The sequence below is a fragment of the Rhincodon typus genome, chromosome 7, assembly GCF_021869965.1.
Source record: "Rhincodon typus isolate 14 chromosome 7, sRhiTyp1.1, whole genome shotgun sequence".
Classification (NCBI taxonomy): domain Eukaryota; kingdom Metazoa; phylum Chordata; class Chondrichthyes; order Orectolobiformes; family Rhincodontidae; genus Rhincodon; species Rhincodon typus.
In genome coordinates, this window is record NC_063338.1 from 12,191,646 (window position 1) to 12,210,329 (window position 18,684).

Below are 18,684 nucleotides of genomic sequence, written 5' to 3' on the forward strand. Positions count from 1 at the left end.
GTGCACATGAGGTTATGGGGAAAAAGATTTATAACAATTTTATTCACACACAGCCTGTTGTGTCAGATCAAAATTACAAAATAGTCAAGCCTAAAAGTAACAAAGGCACAGGTGAGGGTTTCAGCAGTAGATGAGCTTTAAGAGGGGTGAAGTTAGGTGATGTTACAAGAGGTGGAAATAGACGGTTTTAGAGACATCACTGCAGGTTCTACTTTGTGAACAGACTGGCTTGAGTTCTCTGGAGAGGGATGGAATTGATGGCTCATCAATGGAGCTTGGCGCAGAGTCTCAAAACCAAGGCTTCTGAAGAAGGCTCACTGGACCCGAAACATTAACTCTGCTTTTCTCTCCATAGATGCTACCAGACCTGCTAGGTTTTTCCAGCAATTTCTGTTTTTGTTTCCGATTTACAGCATCTTCCATGCTTTGGTTTTTCATCAAAATGGAGGCCTTTCATGGTCTCAAGTTTTTGAACTCAAAGTTCAGTCCAAAAAGCTGCAAAATGCCTAATCAGAAAATAAGGTGCTTTTCCTCAAGGTACATCAGGCTTCACTGGAACGTTGGAGCTGGTCTGTGACATGACCACGAAAGCAAGATGGTATATCAGAATGGCAAGCAATTGGAGGGCTGAGGTCATGCTCACAACTGAGTGGAGGTGTTCTACAAAGTGGTCACCCAATCTGTGTTCTCCCCAGTAAAATGGAAACTGCACTTAGTGGGGAATACAGTAGACTAGATTAAAAGTAGCATATGTAAGTTGGTGCATCACCTGAAGACCTTGGACAGTGTGGAGTATGATGTAAAACGGAAAGTGTTACATCTCCTGCGACTGCTTGGGAAGTTGCTATGAGAAGGGGACGAGCTGATGGGGGCGAGAGAGGAGCGAACTGGCAGGGAGGGGTAAGATGTGTTTGATGCTGATATCATGCTGGAGGTAGCAGAAATGGCAAAGGATGATCCTTTGCCTATCAAGGTTGGTGGCAAGAGTTGTTGGTGGGTGGAAGTGAAGTGAAGTCAAGTCAAGGGGAGCCCCATTGTAGTCCTGGAAGGAGTGAGGACAAATGTCAGAAACAGATCAGTTGCAATTGCGGGCCCTGTCAATTCACAGTGAGTAAATCCTCAACAAACATGAAAGATGTTGGAGAAACCATCGTACACATCACATTTGATATGGCATCTTCAGATCAGCAAGTTAAACCCTGGTTAAGGAAAAAAGGAATATATTGCAGATGCTCCTTTGTGAAAGGTAGCATCATCAAAATAGACGCAACAGCGATAGAGAAACTAGGAAAATGAAACTGAGTCCTTATAGGAAGTAGGATTGGAGGAAGTGTTATCAAGGTAGCTGTGGATTTGTAATAAATATTAGTAGATAGTCAGTCCCCAGAAATAGAGACAGAGAAGTCAAGGATGGAACAGGAAGAGAGTCAGAGATAGCCGAGGTTACGGTGAGAAAAAGGTGGAGAATGGAAGCAAAACTGATTAATTTTTCTAGTTCCAGACAAGAACAGGAAGCGGCACCAATCCAATCATCGACGTACGGGTACAATCAGTGGTGGAGAAAGCCAAAGTATGATGTTTGACAAGCCCAACAAAGCGATGGGCATAACAGGTACCATGTGTCATAACCACATTTTTAAACTTGTATCATTTCCTCCAAATAAAGGGGGATATCATTCAATGAGGGAACAGGCTCAGTGAAGCAAAGGAGGGTGGTAGCTGATGAGGACTGCTGGACTTCTTTTCAAGAAGAATGTGGAAAGTTGCCATCAGATTTCCTAGCACAGAGTGAGCGTTCATCCTAGTGGATTTCAATGCAAGGGTGGTTACCGATTTCACAGCTTGACCAACGTGTATTATGAACCAAGGTACTTGCAAGACAAATATAAATGAAAAAAGCTTGTTGGAGCTCTGCTGTTGCCACAGCATGTGTGTGACAAACAGCTACTTCCAAACCAAGCTGTCATGGCGTCCTTGAGACAGCCTACAGCACACCACCAACACCAGTTAGATCTCATCATCACCAAACATACCACCTTCAGTACTGCCCTCATGACTCGTAACTATCACAGCGCTGACTATGTTACCGAACACTCCCCAGTATGTAGCAAGGTTAGGGTTCAACCAAGTAAACTGTACCACTTCAAGAAGAAAGATTATCCTCAGATCAATGCTCTCTGTGTCCAGAAAGGATCCAGGAGTTGTTCAACTTCCTCGATTGGACATCACCATCCAAGGCCAGAGTGATGTCAGAGTAGTAACATCCGCACAACACCATAAATAACTCTATCCTCACTGAGCAAAGAAATCAGGTGAGTGCTGATTGGTTTCAGGCTTATTTGTCTGAAATGGACCAATTACCGCAACTAAAACAGAGAGGCCTCATGAACTACAAGCAAGTTCTTGATGCTCTACTCTACCACAGCTGACCAGTCTCGGCAGACAGCTAATCACAGGGCCAATTAAGACTGTTTGCTGTCACAGAGTTTCAACCAAGAGTTCAACCAGAGTTTCAACTCCTTAAAGAGGAAGACAGAGATCCCTGATCATTACTGAACCTAGCAAGCAGTTGGAAAGGAGGTTGGAGCAATAGAGGACATTCATAGTGCTGTTGTGGACTTTCCTGACATGGAGAAGCTGAACAGCGAACCCACAGCATTAGAACTCAAACACTGCCGTTTCCCTATTTGCTAGGAAACAAGGGCATCCCACTTGAAGTTATCAAATGCAGAAACCAACTGCTGCAGCATCTCTATAAACTCGTCTTTCAGTTAGAAGGAAATATTAATGTCCCAAGATGTATGTGATGCAAATACAGTCACCTTGTACAAAGACAAAAGGGATCACATTGATTGTAATAATTGCCAAGGCACGTCCTTGCTAAGAACTGTAGGGAAGGTTTCTTTTTATGTTGGGTCTAACCACTGGCAACACATACCTTATTTATTTGAAAAAAAAACAGTACTCAAGTGTGAAGTTGTGGATTTACTGCACGTTTCTGTCTGGTGCAGTAAATCCACAACTTCACACTGGAGTGCAGCCTTGATGACATATATTGCTGCTATAGAACTGTACTTCCGTTATTTTTATGCATTTTTGTTATTTTGTGTGTCATGCACATAATGGTTTGAATGTAGTATTTCTCTATTTACAATCTTTTATTTGTGCTTAGGTTATGGATTTCAATTCCTGTGAGAAATTTTAAATGATCTGAAGTCTACTTTATCCTTTGAATGAAAGTAGCCTTCTTACTGAGAATGAATTGGTAAACTTTGTATGAACTTCAAGATTCTTGCAAAGATTTGTAGCTCGGGTTGTGGGTCAAGTTGTTGATTTGCTCGCCGAGCTGGCTGGTTATAATTCAGAAGTTTTGTCACCATGCTAGGTATCATCATCAGTGCAGCCTCCAATGAAGTGATGTTGTTCTACTCCGCTTAGAATTCATATGATCCAGTCTGTTGGAGTGTTTTGTGTCATTTCCGGTTCTTTTTGCATGGGTTTGTATATGGGGTCTAATTCCACACGTTTATAGATTGCATTATGGGTGGAGAACCAGGCCCCTAGGAATTCCCATGCGTGTCTATGGTTGGCTTGAGCTACAAATTTTCGCAAGAACTGTAAACACCTACAGGTGCAACATGCTCAAAATAGCCTGACAATGGGAAACCTTCATCAAGCGACTGAGCACTACCCGTGAACAACTTCACTTTCTCCACGAATGCCTCAGGAACCAGGTACTGCCCCACAGTGTGAAGTACAAATCTCTACTCAACAATCCACAGGCGTACAAACCAGCCAAACAAAATGGCTGCATCAAGCCAATCACAGACATGCACGGGAATTCCTAGAGGCCTGGTTTTCCACCCATAATGCAATCAATAAACATGTGGAATTAGAGCCCATATACAAACCTTTGCAAAAAGTGAACCGGGAATGACACAAAACACCTCAGACCAGATCGGCTAAATTCTAAGCAGAGTAGAACAACATCGCTTCATCGGAGACCACACTGATGATGTTACCTAGCATGGTGACTAAATGTCTGAACTACAACCAGCCAGCTCGGTGAGCAAGTATGATCTTCAACTTTAAACATGCAACTGCAGAGCATGGTTGAGGCTGCTTAACAATGCACTTCACCTTCCCTAAGGGCATTAAGACACATGAGGAGACTTGGAATTCTGCACTATATTAAAGTGTACGTTTCCCAGTTACCCTCATATCTAAAGATGACATAATGTGTCTTGGAATCAGGTAATCACTGCTTAATGTCAAGTGTCACATTAAATAAATTAAGGAACTTGAGAGAAGTGTAATTATTAGTTTGTTTTTTCAGGATTTCTTTTACTGTCAAATGGTAAAACTATTTTGTTTATGTTCTGGCTAATTCACAACAGATGATCCTCAAAGATCTGTTTCTGGTGGACTAAACTAGACAGTGTCCTGGTGAAGCAAGGGGACAGTTGACCTGCAACTACTTCAACAGCCTTTTCCGCACCAGGGAGAAAATGGGAACCCTGGAGAAATCCTTTCAAAGATTCACCAAGAAGAGTTATTGGAGTCTTTGATTTTAAGCAGTCAATCCAGAGTCACACATTTTTGGTTTGTGCTAACCTGTTTTGCTTTTGTACACTGTTTCGTCTACAAATAAATCCGGAGAAGTGTTTACAATCCCCAAAAAAAAACCTTGAAATCTAAGGTGACTTCAGAACTAGCAGACCAACAATGAAATTAGTCTTTCACTTTGGCTATTTTAAGAGAATTACCACGAACACTGACCACTCTACATGCTTTCACAGACTTCAAAACCTTCGGGCTTGTCAGTAGATGATGGATTCTTCAAACTGCTGTGGAAAATAGGCTACCTACCTGGACACCATTTCTTTTTACCACAAGATGCAGAATTTTTTTCAATTACAATGGAGTAATGTCAGAAGCTTTCAAAGATCAGCAGAGGGTAAGCAGAGCTGAACCCTGGCATCAACTCGACTGAGGTTTTTTAAATTGAGACTGATTTTGATATAAGAAAAAGATTTGCATTTATATTGGGCCTTTCATGATCTCAGGATGTCCTAAAGTGTTCTACAGCCATTAAGTTACTGCTATAATGTAGGAAGCAGAGCAGCCATCGTGAACTGAGTGAGATCCCATGAACAGCAATGAGATAACGGCAGGTCACCTGATTTTGACTGAAGGATAAGTACCTGTCGAGTGCAATGGAGAAGATCGTTTTGCACTTCTTCAAAATAGTGGCACAAAATCCTTCCCAAATGCACAGCCAGATGCGGACTCAGTTTGATATCTCATCCAAAAGCCAATACCTCGAACAATGCAGTACTCTCCAGTACTGTACTGCACTGAGTCTGTCAAGCATTTGGAGTCTTGTAACTGCAATCTCCTGATTCTGGGATGGGAGTCCTATTGCTGAGCCACAGCTGACACCCAAGGGAAACGCCCAGCAAACAGTGATAAGGCTTCACTTTCACATTTCTTCTAATTTTCCAAACCGCAAACCTCACATCATTTCAATGTTTCACTTTTATCTAAAAATGATGATCCACTTGTCCTTCTGGGATTCAATATCAAACTCCCATGAGATCCAACACTACCTTCTTTTGGAATGCTTTAGCTAATTCTAAACGATTCCTTCTATTATTATTCAATTCCATGATAAGCAGTTCATGTCCTTCTCTCCTGAAGGCACCAATCCAAGTTGGACACAGGTAGCCTGATACCTTGCAAACCTCAGCCAGGCTATTCATCATACAAGTCAGAACAATGATCACTGGGATTTCAATCAAATGCAGGGTCCCAGGATGATTCCCCTCCCCCTTTCCCAGTATTACAAAGATTAGAACAATGCCTTTGATGTTATTCGCTATTCTGGGTCACATAACGTCTTGCATTTGGAACCATATCTTACAGTAAGGCACCAACAGAAAGCAGACTGAAAATGTAAACAAAAAGGCAAAATTTCGCACAGAGTTAACAAACAACAATAAAAATTTGCAAAGCCGTTATCAAAGGGTGAGCCTATGTACTTTTATGTCAATGTCAAGGTTCTGTTTGGTAACATAATAAGTTTTCTTCACTTGCTGGACATGGGAGAACAGCAGACAGGATCCCTGCTATTTAATCTCTAATTTGAAGTGGGTCTATACAAGAATGCGAAATCATTCATCCCATTGGGCCACTTCCACGTTCAACTAGTACTTGGCTTGGTATCATGACTCCCATGTTCCCACCTTATCTTAGCAACCCTTAATAGCTAACCTTAACTTTGAGATTTTCAATAATACCTGCCGCCACCACCAGGAGGGTGTCACAGATTTTCACTAATCTTTGAGAGAAGAAGTGCTCCTGATGTTATCTGGAATGGTCCAGCTCTAATCTTCACCACTATTCTGGACTCCTCTACCAGACGAAATACTTTCTATTTATGCTATCAAGGAATTTGATCTTCACAATGAGCTCTCTGCTTAATCTTCTATGCTAAACAGAATTGAAATCTGGTAAGTGCAACTGTTCTTCAATAATTTAAACTTTTTAAGCCATGGTATCATTCTGGCGAACCTGTGTTGTACCCCCTCCAATGATAACACAGTCTTCCTGACTTGCAGAGGTCAAAACAGAACCCAGTACTCCAGAAGCAGTCCAACCAGAGCATTGAACCAATTTGAGCATAACCTCCAACTTTTGAATTCTAATCCACTTGAAATAAGGGCCAACATTCTAGTAGACATCAGAGTTGCAGTTTGACTATCACTTACTGCTGTAACAGGAAGGAGAGAGTAGCTGCAAAGTGGATGGTACTTACTGTCTTGGCTTTGACTGACCATTGCAAAGTTCCCGCCTTTGCTAAATGAGGATGAGAAAGAGATGCGGGAGGGAGGGATGTCCGAATCCAGTGGATAGTGGGCTGGCACCGGGCCAGACTGTGACTTGCAACGAGATGGAACAATGTCAGATTGCGATCGGACAGCTAGTGGCCAGCTGGGTGACCATTCTTCAGGCAGACTGCCAATCTTGGAGTGAACTGCTCCGTAACTATTCGAGATGAAGGAGCCCTCTGTGTCTGCACCGATGGTCCACTGTTGTGTTGGCCCATTAGCCACTCCGACTGGTTTGCTGGTGGGGGCGTTTCTTCTGAATTCTAGTTTCTTTGCATACTCTGATTTGCTCATTTTCTGAGCTGTAATTCTGGTGCCATCCGTTTTGTGTGATCTCTCACCCTTCACCTGGAGGACATCATGCCCGACTATCACTGGGACCTCTTGGATGCCAAACACCTCCTGTTTTGGGAGATCATTATGTCCTACCTGGTCATCAATGCCACTGAAAAGAAAGAACTCCTCCGTGGCCTCCAAAGCAGGGCTGATATCATCTGCTTCCAGTGCCTCCATTAGCTGCAGTCTTCAGCTCAGGGCTGAGCAACAAGCAATTGAGTAATCAGTCCAAAATATTTTGATCAAAAGGGAAGCAAAACCAACTCAAGAATTCAGCAATTCTCTTCAAAAAGTTCCTCGAGTCATATTCTTCCAACTCACCAGCAAACTTGTACAACAGGCCAGTTTCATCACTTATGGATTATCCACTTAACCCTTGCATCTGACAGCAGACTGTAGAGCAAACAGGGCTTGTTACTTTGGCAGCAAAACTCACTGTTGAAGAAAGATTGGGAGTGGTTCCTTTATTCAGTTTGTAAGATCTATAATCAGACAAAATGCAAGCCAATACGAAAAAAAGGTGCCGAGAAAAGAAACTGAAAATATCTAAAATTATGGCACTAAAACGAAAATATTGTCATCACCAAATAAAAGGGCTCATGCCTGTTCTTCAGCTGGAGGCCTCTCACGTGCTATCAAAGCAAAGGCACGTTGATGTGCTGGTATGGTCTGAGGGTTGATGATGAATTCTTCTATCTTTTCACTTCAGCAATCTTGTCATCTATCAACGTGCTTCAATAGTGTCGAGTGACTGAAGTACATAGAGGTGCTTTCAGATCACAATTCCATCTTGACAAAGCGTTGTGCCTGCATCATACAACAAACACCTGTCTTGGGAAAATGAGTGCAGATTGACAGCTTACAATGAATTAGAACATTTCTGGGCTGCCGCGTATGGGTCGTTTCTCAACAGTTTAGCACAAAGGTCCTTCCTATTGCCATACCCATTGTTCAATTATTGCCCACGTCAAGAGCTGGTTACAGGCATTACAGGTCAACCCCTGAGGGGAGAAGGAAAAACAGATGACTTTCATTCTGTATTTGCCATCGTAAAGACACAGCAGACATTAATTTCAAAACATGCAGGGTACAGGGTCAATATCAACATTAAAAAAAATTTCTCACTTGTCTAATACACAAATACAAAGAATTCAGATGGTTTAGACATAGATTAATAGCTAACTAGAAGCAAGGGGGAGGCTGGAATCTAATCAAGGCGGTTTAGGTTATGTACATATATCAATTACATGGATGGCTAGTTTAGGCTGGGGAACCAGGTCAGGGAGGATGGAAAGGGGGAACAGGATGTACAGTGAATATGACCTAGGCCGCTCAACCATTGTTGAATACTTTAGATTAGTTAATTCATCTGTCACTCTGCTATTACAGAAAAGTTTGCAGCTTGAGTCGGTCCACATATCTCACGCAGCACGTAACCCAACCCTATCCTGAGAAAGGCCTTCACATTCTGTCAGAAATTGATGAGCATTTTTTACTTCATGCTACTTACTGGAGCCAATGCCATGAAAGAATAGTGGAAATTGGTTTAAGGTAGCTTCAAATACAAACATTCATTCTCTCCATTACGCGGGTCGCACATACCATCTTCAGGATACACTTCAAAAACATTTAATGTTTTAGCTTCAAGTGCTTTCTGTGGCAGAGAATTCCACAGACTCATCATACTCCTGGTGAAGAAATTTCTCCTCATCTCAGTCCTAAATGGCCTATCCTTACCTTTAGGCCAAGACGTCTGGATCTGGATTATGGCCTTGGTCCTAAAACAGGTCATCAGGAAAATCCTTCCTGCATTTACTCTGCCTAGTCCTATCAGAATTTTATAGATCTCTATGAAGATTCCCCTCCTTCCTCATTCTTCTTAATTCCTGTGAATATAGTCATAACCAATTCAGTCTCTCTTCACAAGTCAGTCTTGCCATCTTAGGAATCAATCTGCTTAGCCTTCATTGCATTCCCTCCATAGCCGGAACATCCTTCCTCAGATATGGAGACCAAAACTGCACGCGATACTCTAGATGTAGTCTCACTAAGGCGTTATATGTTTGTAGCAAAACATCCCTACTCTTGTACTCAAATCCTCTCACTACAATGGCCAATGTACCAGTTGCCTTCTTCACTGCCTGCTATACCTGCACGCTTACTATCAAAGGATACAAAGATACCCAGGTCTCATTGCACCTCTCCTTTTCTCAGACTATTCCAATTCAGATAACAACCCGCCTTCCTGCTTTTGCTACCAATGTGGATAACCTCAGATTTATTCACATTATACTTCATCTACCATGGATGTAAAAGATTCCATTTTACATTGGGGGAACTCCCCTACCCCTATGCCAATGTCCCAGACATCATGAGAACATATTTATTAGATGGACATAACCACAGCACTGTTTGCAGGACTTTGTTCTGCAAATTTGGCTAGACCCCGGTTCTCATCACACCTACTCCCATGGTGTATAACAACACCTCTAAACTGGTTGACTAGAAAATATCTACATGACTTGGCTGGCATTTTTCCCTAGTTTGCAACATTGACTTCAATGGCTGTAAAGGTGTCTCCAATGTCCTTCATTCCAGATTGTTCACAAACTTGGTATATCTAACACCACGATGACCTTCAAACCATGCATCCATGTCATCATCAAGGCCTATTTTCACGTCAGTAATATTACCCTACAATGCCCTGCCTTAGTTCATCTGCTGCTGAAACCTTGATCCAGGCCTTTGTTACCTCTAGTCTTGATTATTCCAATGCACTCCTAGCTGACCTCACTGTCTACCCCTCAGTAAACTTGAGATCACCCAAAGCTGCCTGCAACCTAATTTTTATTAGATTGCTCACCTATCACTGATTATGCTCACTGACCAAAACTGACTCCTGATTAAGCAATCCTTCAATTTTTAAAATTCACATCCTTGATCCTCTTTATTTCCATAATGTTCTCCAGTATCAGTATCAGCCACAGTGTCCCCCATCCCTATCCAAGATCTCTTGAACATGCCAAACTTTCATCACTTAATCATTGATCCATCTTACAGTCTATTTGGTGCAGCTTCTGGTCACCTGTCAAATATCTCCATATATGGCTTGCCTCCAAATTACGATTGTGCTCTTGCAAAGCCTTAGGATATTGTATTGGGTTGAAGATACTAAATAAATACACTGCTGGTCTTGATAATACTGTTTTCACCCTAAGAGACAACATAATCAAGGATTTTTGGAGTTGGGAGGATCTTTACATGGAAAGCATGACCCCTCAGCCACACAACATTAACACAATTCTCAGATAGATAGTGGAGTTTGGGTCATTTATTAAAATAAAAGATAAGACAGCTAACATGTAACATAGATAACAAGGTATAGAGCTGGATGAACACAGCAGGCCAAGCAGCATCAGAGGAGCAGGAAAGCTGACGTTTCGGGTCCCGACCCGAAACGTCAGCTTTCCTGCTCGGCGTGCTGTGTTCATCCAGTTCTACACCTCGTTATCTCAGATTCTCCGGCATCGGCAGTTCCTACTATCTCTGTAACATGTAACAAACATGTTTTTTGTTCCATGATGCAGAGCTAACAGGTATTTGAGACAGAGATAGAGGAATGAGAACAAGGGACAGAACAAGAGGCCACAGTCTCAGCCTACTCCTGCTATCATTTTCTATGTTTCAACTGACCCCTACTCTGCCAAGTACCAATTCGTTTTGACTTGGATTATTGCCTCCAAAGGATTCCCCACCATTGTTGGGGCCATTAGCCCGTAATTTCAGTATTCAATTTTAAAAATTAGTGATGTAGCATTTGCAATCATTCAGTCCTTTGGAACCACTCCCATGACTGACAAGGTTTGGAAAGTGCAACCAAAGCCATCACAATTCAACTCCCCACTTACCTCAATAACCTAGGATGCATTCCATATGTACTGAATTTTCAAACATGAGGACTTTGATGTACCTTCTCACCCATTCAATACTGGTGATATCTCCTTCTTGGACATTGGTATCAATGGAGACAGATACAAGATATTTAGTAACTCAGCATCCATAAGATTCTCTATTTTAAAAGGCACTGGTCATCTGCATTTTTCCTTTGACTATTTTTGAACAATGTGTGTTTATAAAAGAATTTGGGTTCCTTTTCTTTTGACAGTTAATCTATTCTTATACTTTCTCTTTGACCTTTGGATTACTATTGATAAATCTCGTGTACCTCCTGTATTCAGCTTGGTAGCACAAAACATTACCTTTGTTAGATGCATCCTTTTTGTGTTTCATTCTAATGTCCACAACTTCAGTACACTAGAGGCTATTTTTGAATGCCCTTCCCTACCTACTCAGAGGAATTAGCCTACTCTGAAGTATCTCTTCTTTGAAGAACTCCCTTTGTTCAATTGCTATTTTGCCAATCCAGTTTTGACTTGGATCCAACTGAGCCAAATCCCTTTACAACTCAATGAAGTCAGCCTCCTTCAGTTGTTATTTCATGCTTGATTGTTCCTTTATCTTTCCCATAACGGTTCCATAGCTGATATTATGATCACTACCCCCCAAATGATTTCACACTGAAATAAACTTTACTTCATTCTCTAGAACTACTTTCAGCGTGGCTTCCTTCCTCATATACACTGATAAAGTTCTCTGGTACACATTTCATGAATTCCTTCCCCTCTCTGCCCTTCACACTGTTGCGACGAGTCCATATTAGGATAATTAAAGTCGATATTATCACTTTTCTGTGGCATTTGAAAATTTCCATAATCTGCAAATTTATTCCATCTCTATTACACTATTTGGTGGCCAACTAAATATAGCCAATAGTGCTACCATTGTTCTATTGTTCCTTAATTCTAACTAAACAGATACCGTATTTGACCTCTCAATTATGAGAAAGCTTGGGCGGCTATGACTGACAAATAATAGAGTAGCTTAGCTATTGGTTAAGGATTAAATATTGGATAAATTGCAGGGACCATCCCCTGCACTTTTTCTAACAATTCCATGGAATCTATAACAAGTTAAGTGAGTGAAGAATTCCTGTCTTTTCCCCATGATTCTTGACTCCCTTACTGATTAAAAATCTGTCCATCTCAGCCTTCAATATGGCCTTGAAATAGGCAGTCTTGACAGCTCTCGGCAGTAAAGGATTCCACAGGTTCATTACCCGATGAGCGAAAAAACTCATCTCCACTGCTGTCCTACTCTGAGATTACACCTTCTTGTCCTACACTCTCCCACAAAGGCAAACTACCTCTCCATATCCATCCTGTAGAACCCATTAAGAATCTTACATGTTTCAGTAAGGTCACTTCTCAGTCTTCTAAACTCCAATGAGTACAGGCCCAACCTACTCAATCTCCCCTCAGAAGCGGATTCCTCCATACCCGGGATCAAACTAGTGAATCTGCTCTGGATTGCCTCCGAAGCCAATACATCTTTCCATGGATAAGGGGACCGAAAGTATTCACAGTATTTCAGGCGTGGCAAGACTAGTGCCTTGTATAGTTCCACATTTTCTTTTAAAACTTCATTTCCTTTGAAAGAAAGGCCAACTTTCCATTTGCTTTCCCTATTACATGTACACTAGCTTTTTATGGCTCATGACGTGGACCCCCAAATCGGTCTGTGCCAGTGCTTTCTGCACTCTTTCTCTATTTAAATAATATTCAGTTCATATATTCTGCCTACCCAAAGTGGATTCCTTCACATTTTCCCACACTGGAGCCCATCCGCCAAGTTTTTGGCCACTCACCTAACCTGTCTGTATCCCAATGTAGATTCATTGTATCCTCTTTGAGGCCCAGTTTACTGTCAAATCCAAAAGATGGAAGCTCCAACAGGGCAGGACTGTCCTAGAGTGACACCAGGATGTTGTGTTCTATTATCTGGAGCACGACTCTAACACACAACTTTCTGGCTCAAGAGCTAAGGGTGCAACCCACTGAGCCATAGCTGACAACTTCTAAACAATAATATCATAATTGTCAACAGTATAAGAAAAGCAATCTCAGTTGGTGTAGTTGAAATGATTTCTGACAGTCCATCAGTCTCCTCACAGTGTCTCCTGTTCAGACTTTAATTACTTCTTTGCTTATTGTACTGTAACACCCTTCATTGTTAGTATTGCACCTTGCATCCCCAATGATTTTAATTCACTCCCTTATTCTTGCTACCCCTATATTGTCGTCAAGTCATCCACTAAGCTGCTCCACTCAGTTACCTTTGAGTTGTGACAGGCAGTGGCACTTCAAGCACTACGGGTTCTCTTCCCACATCCCAGCCCAGTCCTGTTCAGCTGCTGTGCAGGACACAGGCATCGGCACTGCTGAGGAGGGAGGAATAAAAACAATGCATCCTCTGGGACTTGGAGAGGTGACCTCATTGATTTAGAGTGCAGCAGTGAACAAGCTCTCACACGCAGATTCAGAAGCAAGTTGCAGTGAAAAAGGCTGGCACTCATAATCCCTGAGCATCAATATTTAATGGGGCATTACGTAATGAAAAGCCAATCAAGTGCTGCAACTCTGCATAAAGAACAGGAACAACAGAAAGGCCCATTTTCAGAAGCTGGTCTCCCACTTCATCACTAATACATTTCCTAAGTATAAACTGCAACACAGCCCTTTTATTGACTGTCTGCTAAAAGGTGCAAACATGGAATCAGAGCTTTTGGTATTTACAGGTCCAGGGGAGATGGAAGAAACCTGAAACACAAGCCCCTACTCTTTATGCAAGCATAGCTGCAACACCTGTCTACAAAGTCCACAATACTTTTCTAGCAACGTGACAAGGATATTTTCCCTCTTTGGCACCATCCTTCTGCATTACTGCCCATTGGCTACCATTGGACAAGGTGGGAATAGAACCAAAGAACCTTTAGGAAAGTCTGCTTTCCCCACCTCTGTCCCATTCAACAACCCAGCCTCAATACTTTCTTCTTGATGATTCACGTGTAGCACCTTGGGAATAGCACCTGCCGGATATGGTTAGCTATTACTTGCTAAGCTGAGGATACCCAGCTGTGTCTAGGTCAAAGAGGGCTGGGGGATGGTAGTGATTAAAGATTTAAACAGTAGGAACACAAACCCAAGTTACCATTAACACAGCATTGGTTGCCAAAAAAAGTGAGAGTGTCCCAAGTGGAGAGCTAGGCCACAGTGCCCATTTTCACCTATTTACGGTCTCCATTATCAGCTTTTCTTTCTCTTGAGTATACTATTACCCATCCCTTTGTCTCTCTAACTGAAATAGGCTCCATCTCCTCTCACTTATCAGCAGCATTTCCCGACCCCACCACCACCCCGTCTTTAGCATAAATAACTCCTTCTCCTAGCTACCATCAGTTCTGAAGAAGGGTCACTGGACCTGAAATGTTAACTCTGTTTTCTTTCCACTGATTCTGCCAGACCTGCTGAGTTTCTCCAGCAATTTCTGGTTTTGTTCCAGTGTCTTTTCACAGCACTGTTTGTGGATCAAACTGGATAAAGGAGCACTTCCCCAGATCCCACCACGACCCATCAAGATAGTCTTTGGCATCCCTTCAGTGGAGCTCTTCCCCTACCCAAGTACCAACGCCCTCTAGGTGTCACTAATATGGCAGATGACCTTCATTATGCCCTCCACCCCAATCTACAGTCCTCTTCACAGCTCCTGTGGGCGATCAACAGCCGGATTTCCCGGCAAGGGTTTCAACTTAGCCAACTTGTTGTGTGAGAAATAGAAGAAAAAGATGATGAGGCCCTGCTGTTGATCCTGCAAGACCTCTGCAGCCCCAGCCAGTTTCTCCTCACGCGTGCATCTGCCCTACCTCATTGTGGAGAGTAGCATCCTTAACACTCTCAAATTCTTCCTGCCGATTCAAGCCTCCTCCTGAACCACGATTGCTTGCATGAAGTGAACTGATTTGCTGTCCGCCATACCCTCTCAAAGTCAAACATTGCCTAATTTCACTTCCTCCTTCTGCCCTGAGCTCCAATCTGCCTCACCTCCTCATCAGCTCTCTAACTTCCTCATTAGCTCTCTAACTTCCTCCAGCCATGTTCCTCGCCTGTACTCCCAGTTCCCCTGACTCTAGCATCTCCGCTTCCCCCACCCCACCTTCTACTACAGAAATCCCAGGTCCTTACTCCAGCTCTTAACAGCATTTTAAGGACAGGTTAACCAGCTCTCTTCTGCATTAATTTATCGCCAGCAGTCACAGCTCAAGGAAATCAATCAAACCAGACTACAAACCTTTAAAACATCAACATCAGCTCTTTATCTTTCCCATTAGTTACAGGCCGTGACAATTCATCGAACAAACGGAGTCCTGTACAGAGATGGGAAGCAATTTGGCTCTCAACCTCCACAATAAAACAGTTATTTTCTCACCGCAGGTGAGGTAATTAAGAATGGCAATTAATAATTTTTGTTTTAAAAAAGTCATTCACAGGACGTGGGCATCACTGGCTAGATCAGCATTTATTGACCACCTCTAACAGTCCAGAGAGTAGATAAGAGTCAACCACATTTTGTGGGACTGGAGTCACATGCAGGCCAGACCAGGTAACGACAATAGTTTCTTCCCTACAAAATGATCGTGAACAATTGGTACTAGTTTTAGAATCAGACTCATAATTCCAAATTTATTTGAATTCAAATTCCACTATCTACCATAATGGTATTCAAACCCAGGCCCCCAGAACATTACCCGGGTCTCTGGTTTAATAGTCTAGCAATAACAACACTAGGCGGTTGTCGCCTCTCACATTCCTCTTCACCCTAATGATTATCCAGCAACACCTCACCCATAACTGGGAAAAGGCCATTAGGTCCCATCAAGCCTGTTGTTGTCGCAGCAAACTGTCCATTGCTCAACTAAACGTCTGACTATAGGGCACATTCTGTGAAGCTGAGATAACTACAGGTCAGAGAAGGGAGACTGTAGAACTGTCTGGAAAGACTCAGATTCTGACTAAAAGCTGACTGGATTGTTCCTAATATTCGCAAATCTTTTCTTTCTCCAAACCTCTAATAGATTCATTATACAATATCACCTGACAAGATCACAACCGGCTAGATAGGGCACTTTGGGAGAAACTGTTCCCGTTTGCAAAATGAACAAAGGACACGGCTTGGAAGTGACTTGCAAAGGACATGGGGTAATACAAGAAAAAAATTTTCACTCCATGATTGGTTAGGGTATGGAATGCACTGCCTGGAAGTGTAGTGGAGGCAGGTTCACTTGAGACATTCAAGAGGGCATTGGATGATTACGTAGATAAAAATGTGTGAAGGTTAAGGTGAAGGCAAAAAGCAAGATTCTGGCACTAGGTAACAGTGCTCATTTGAACAGCTAGTTAAGGAACGATGGGCCAAATGGCCTCCTTCTGTGCCATAAAACTGTGATAAGCTCCAGAGACTAGGGGACATCACATACCTTACACTCGGGGTATAGTACAGAGGGAGTGCTGCATTATCGGAGATGCTGTCTTTTGAACTGAGTCAATTAATTAAGTGCCTCTCAGATACGAATGCAAGGTTCCATAGCACCACTTTGTACAAATCCTTCTTCAGCTGTGCTTGTCAATTATTTTTCATCAAATCAACATAGGCGAGGCAGTGGCACAGTGGTAATCTCACTGTTCTGTTAATCAAGAACCCTGGCCAATGCTCTGGGGACATGGGTACAAATACCAACATAGCAGATGTTAAAATATAAATTTGATAAATAATTAAAAGCTGGGCTAATTGTAATCATGAATTTGTTGCTAAAAACCATCAGGTACAATAATACCTTTCAGGGAAGGAAATCTGCCAAGCTTACCTAGTCTGGCCTACATATGACACCAGAGCCACGGCAATGTGGTTGACTCTTAACTGCCCTCTGTGCAATAAATTCTGGGCCAGCCTGAAATTCCCACATCCTATGATCAGATTTTTTTAAAAATCATGAGAAACTGACAAGGTACAGTTTACATTTCAGAGATAGCAAGAACTGCAGATGTTGGAGGCAGAGTCATTACGGTGTGGAGCTGGATGAACACAGCAGGCCAGGCAGCATCAGAGGAGCAGGAAAGTTGACCTTTTGGATTTACACCCTTCATCAGGACTGATGTGTTCCTCCAGCTCCACACTGTATTGGCTACAGTTTACGTTTATAAGAAGCTTGCTGTGCACAAATTATCTGCTGCACTTCCTATCTGGCAACAGTGACTACACTCCAAAAACACTTTGTTACATTGAAGGATACAAAATTGATAGAACTCGAGAGGGTGTTTGCAGGAAGGACGTTTCCCCCTGACAGAGCAGGGTCAAGAACCAAGGGATACAGTCTCAGAATAAGAGTAACGCCATGCAGGAAGGGGATTAGGGGGAACTTCTTCACTTAAAAGGATGGTGTACCATTGGAATCTTTACCCTAAAGAGCCGTGGAAGCTCAGTCACTCATTAAGTTCAAAACAAAGATCGATAAGAGTTCTAAAATGTTAAAGGTACTGAAGGATATTGGGATATTGATGTTGAGGTGGAAGTTCAGATATAATCTAGTTGCAAGACAGACCAGGGTCAATGGACTGAATGGCATACTCCTGCTCCTATGTTCTGTGTCTATCAAATGCTTTGGAAAGTGCTGAAGTCATCAAAGCCCTACCTAAATGCAAATCCTTCTTGCCTTTTAGGAGTAAAAGGGATTCTCAGGATACAAGGTCCAGTACTTATGTAGCCAGCTATGAAGGACAATTCAATCAGACAGACAATAGTGTTAATTTTCTGCACTTAGCAAAAAAAAGTTTTTGACATGTTTCAGACAGCAGTGCAATAGAATACAAAACTAAGATACTCTAAGAAGCAAGACAGTTTGAAACCAGTTGGTCACTGCTACTATTCTCTTCTGTGGAGGTAAAACCCAGAAATGCTAGAAATACTTAAAACTTCTAGCATTTCTGGGTTTCACCTCAACAGAGGAGAATAGTAGTAGTGAGCAACTGGTTTCAAACTGTCTTGCAAAAGTTTGTTATGACAAACGCAATTCTGTAAACATACTAGCAACTTACCATAGTCAACACAGAAAACATGATAATTCAAATTGCATTGGCTACCAGAAAGTACAAGGCTTTACAAGAAAAGAAAATTCCCTCTAAGATTTCCTTTTGTTTAAAGTTGGAGAGCTGTTCCATTAGGCACAAACAGCCCATCCCCTCATGTGAAAGGGAGGTTCAATAGGCTGTTCACACATGATGAGCATCATAGCCAAGCCAAGCCAAGACTTCAGCTGAGATGCAATAGACAGTTACACAGCGGGCGAGGAGCATCACTTGTGGATAATGTAAATTTCTATTCCCAACCCCCTCCTGGCTTTGCAGCAACAAGATAGAGACCTGCTAACTCAGGGTGTCTGGGTGGAGGGGAGGGAAGGGGGTATACAAGAGAGATGGGCAGTTGGCGGGGGGAGTGGAGGGAAGATGAG

General features: G+C 42.3%; 1 protein-coding gene across 3 annotated transcripts in view; it reads right to left on the bottom strand.

Annotated features, from left to right (window-relative positions):
* The window catches only part of plekhm3 (pleckstrin homology domain containing, family M, member 3), a 73,882-nt gene that overhangs the window by 49,903 nt on the left and 5,295 nt on the right, over positions 1-18,684 (bottom strand). Inside the window, exons 1-3 of one of the 3 annotated variants that reach the window (XM_048599554.1) lie at positions 18,272-18,489; positions 17,869-17,944; positions 6,818-8,227 (exon numbers count right to left, since the gene is read on the bottom strand). In XM_048599554.1, the coding sequence (XP_048455511.1) occupies positions 6,818-7,403 (586 nt within the window). In that variant the 5' untranslated portion in view covers positions 7,404-8,227; positions 17,869-17,944; positions 18,272-18,489. Of the gene's footprint in view, positions 1-6,817; positions 8,228-17,868; positions 17,945-18,271; positions 18,490-18,684 lie in introns of those variants that run through there. The other 2 variants (XM_048599556.1, XM_048599555.1) reach the window with 2 other exon arrangements.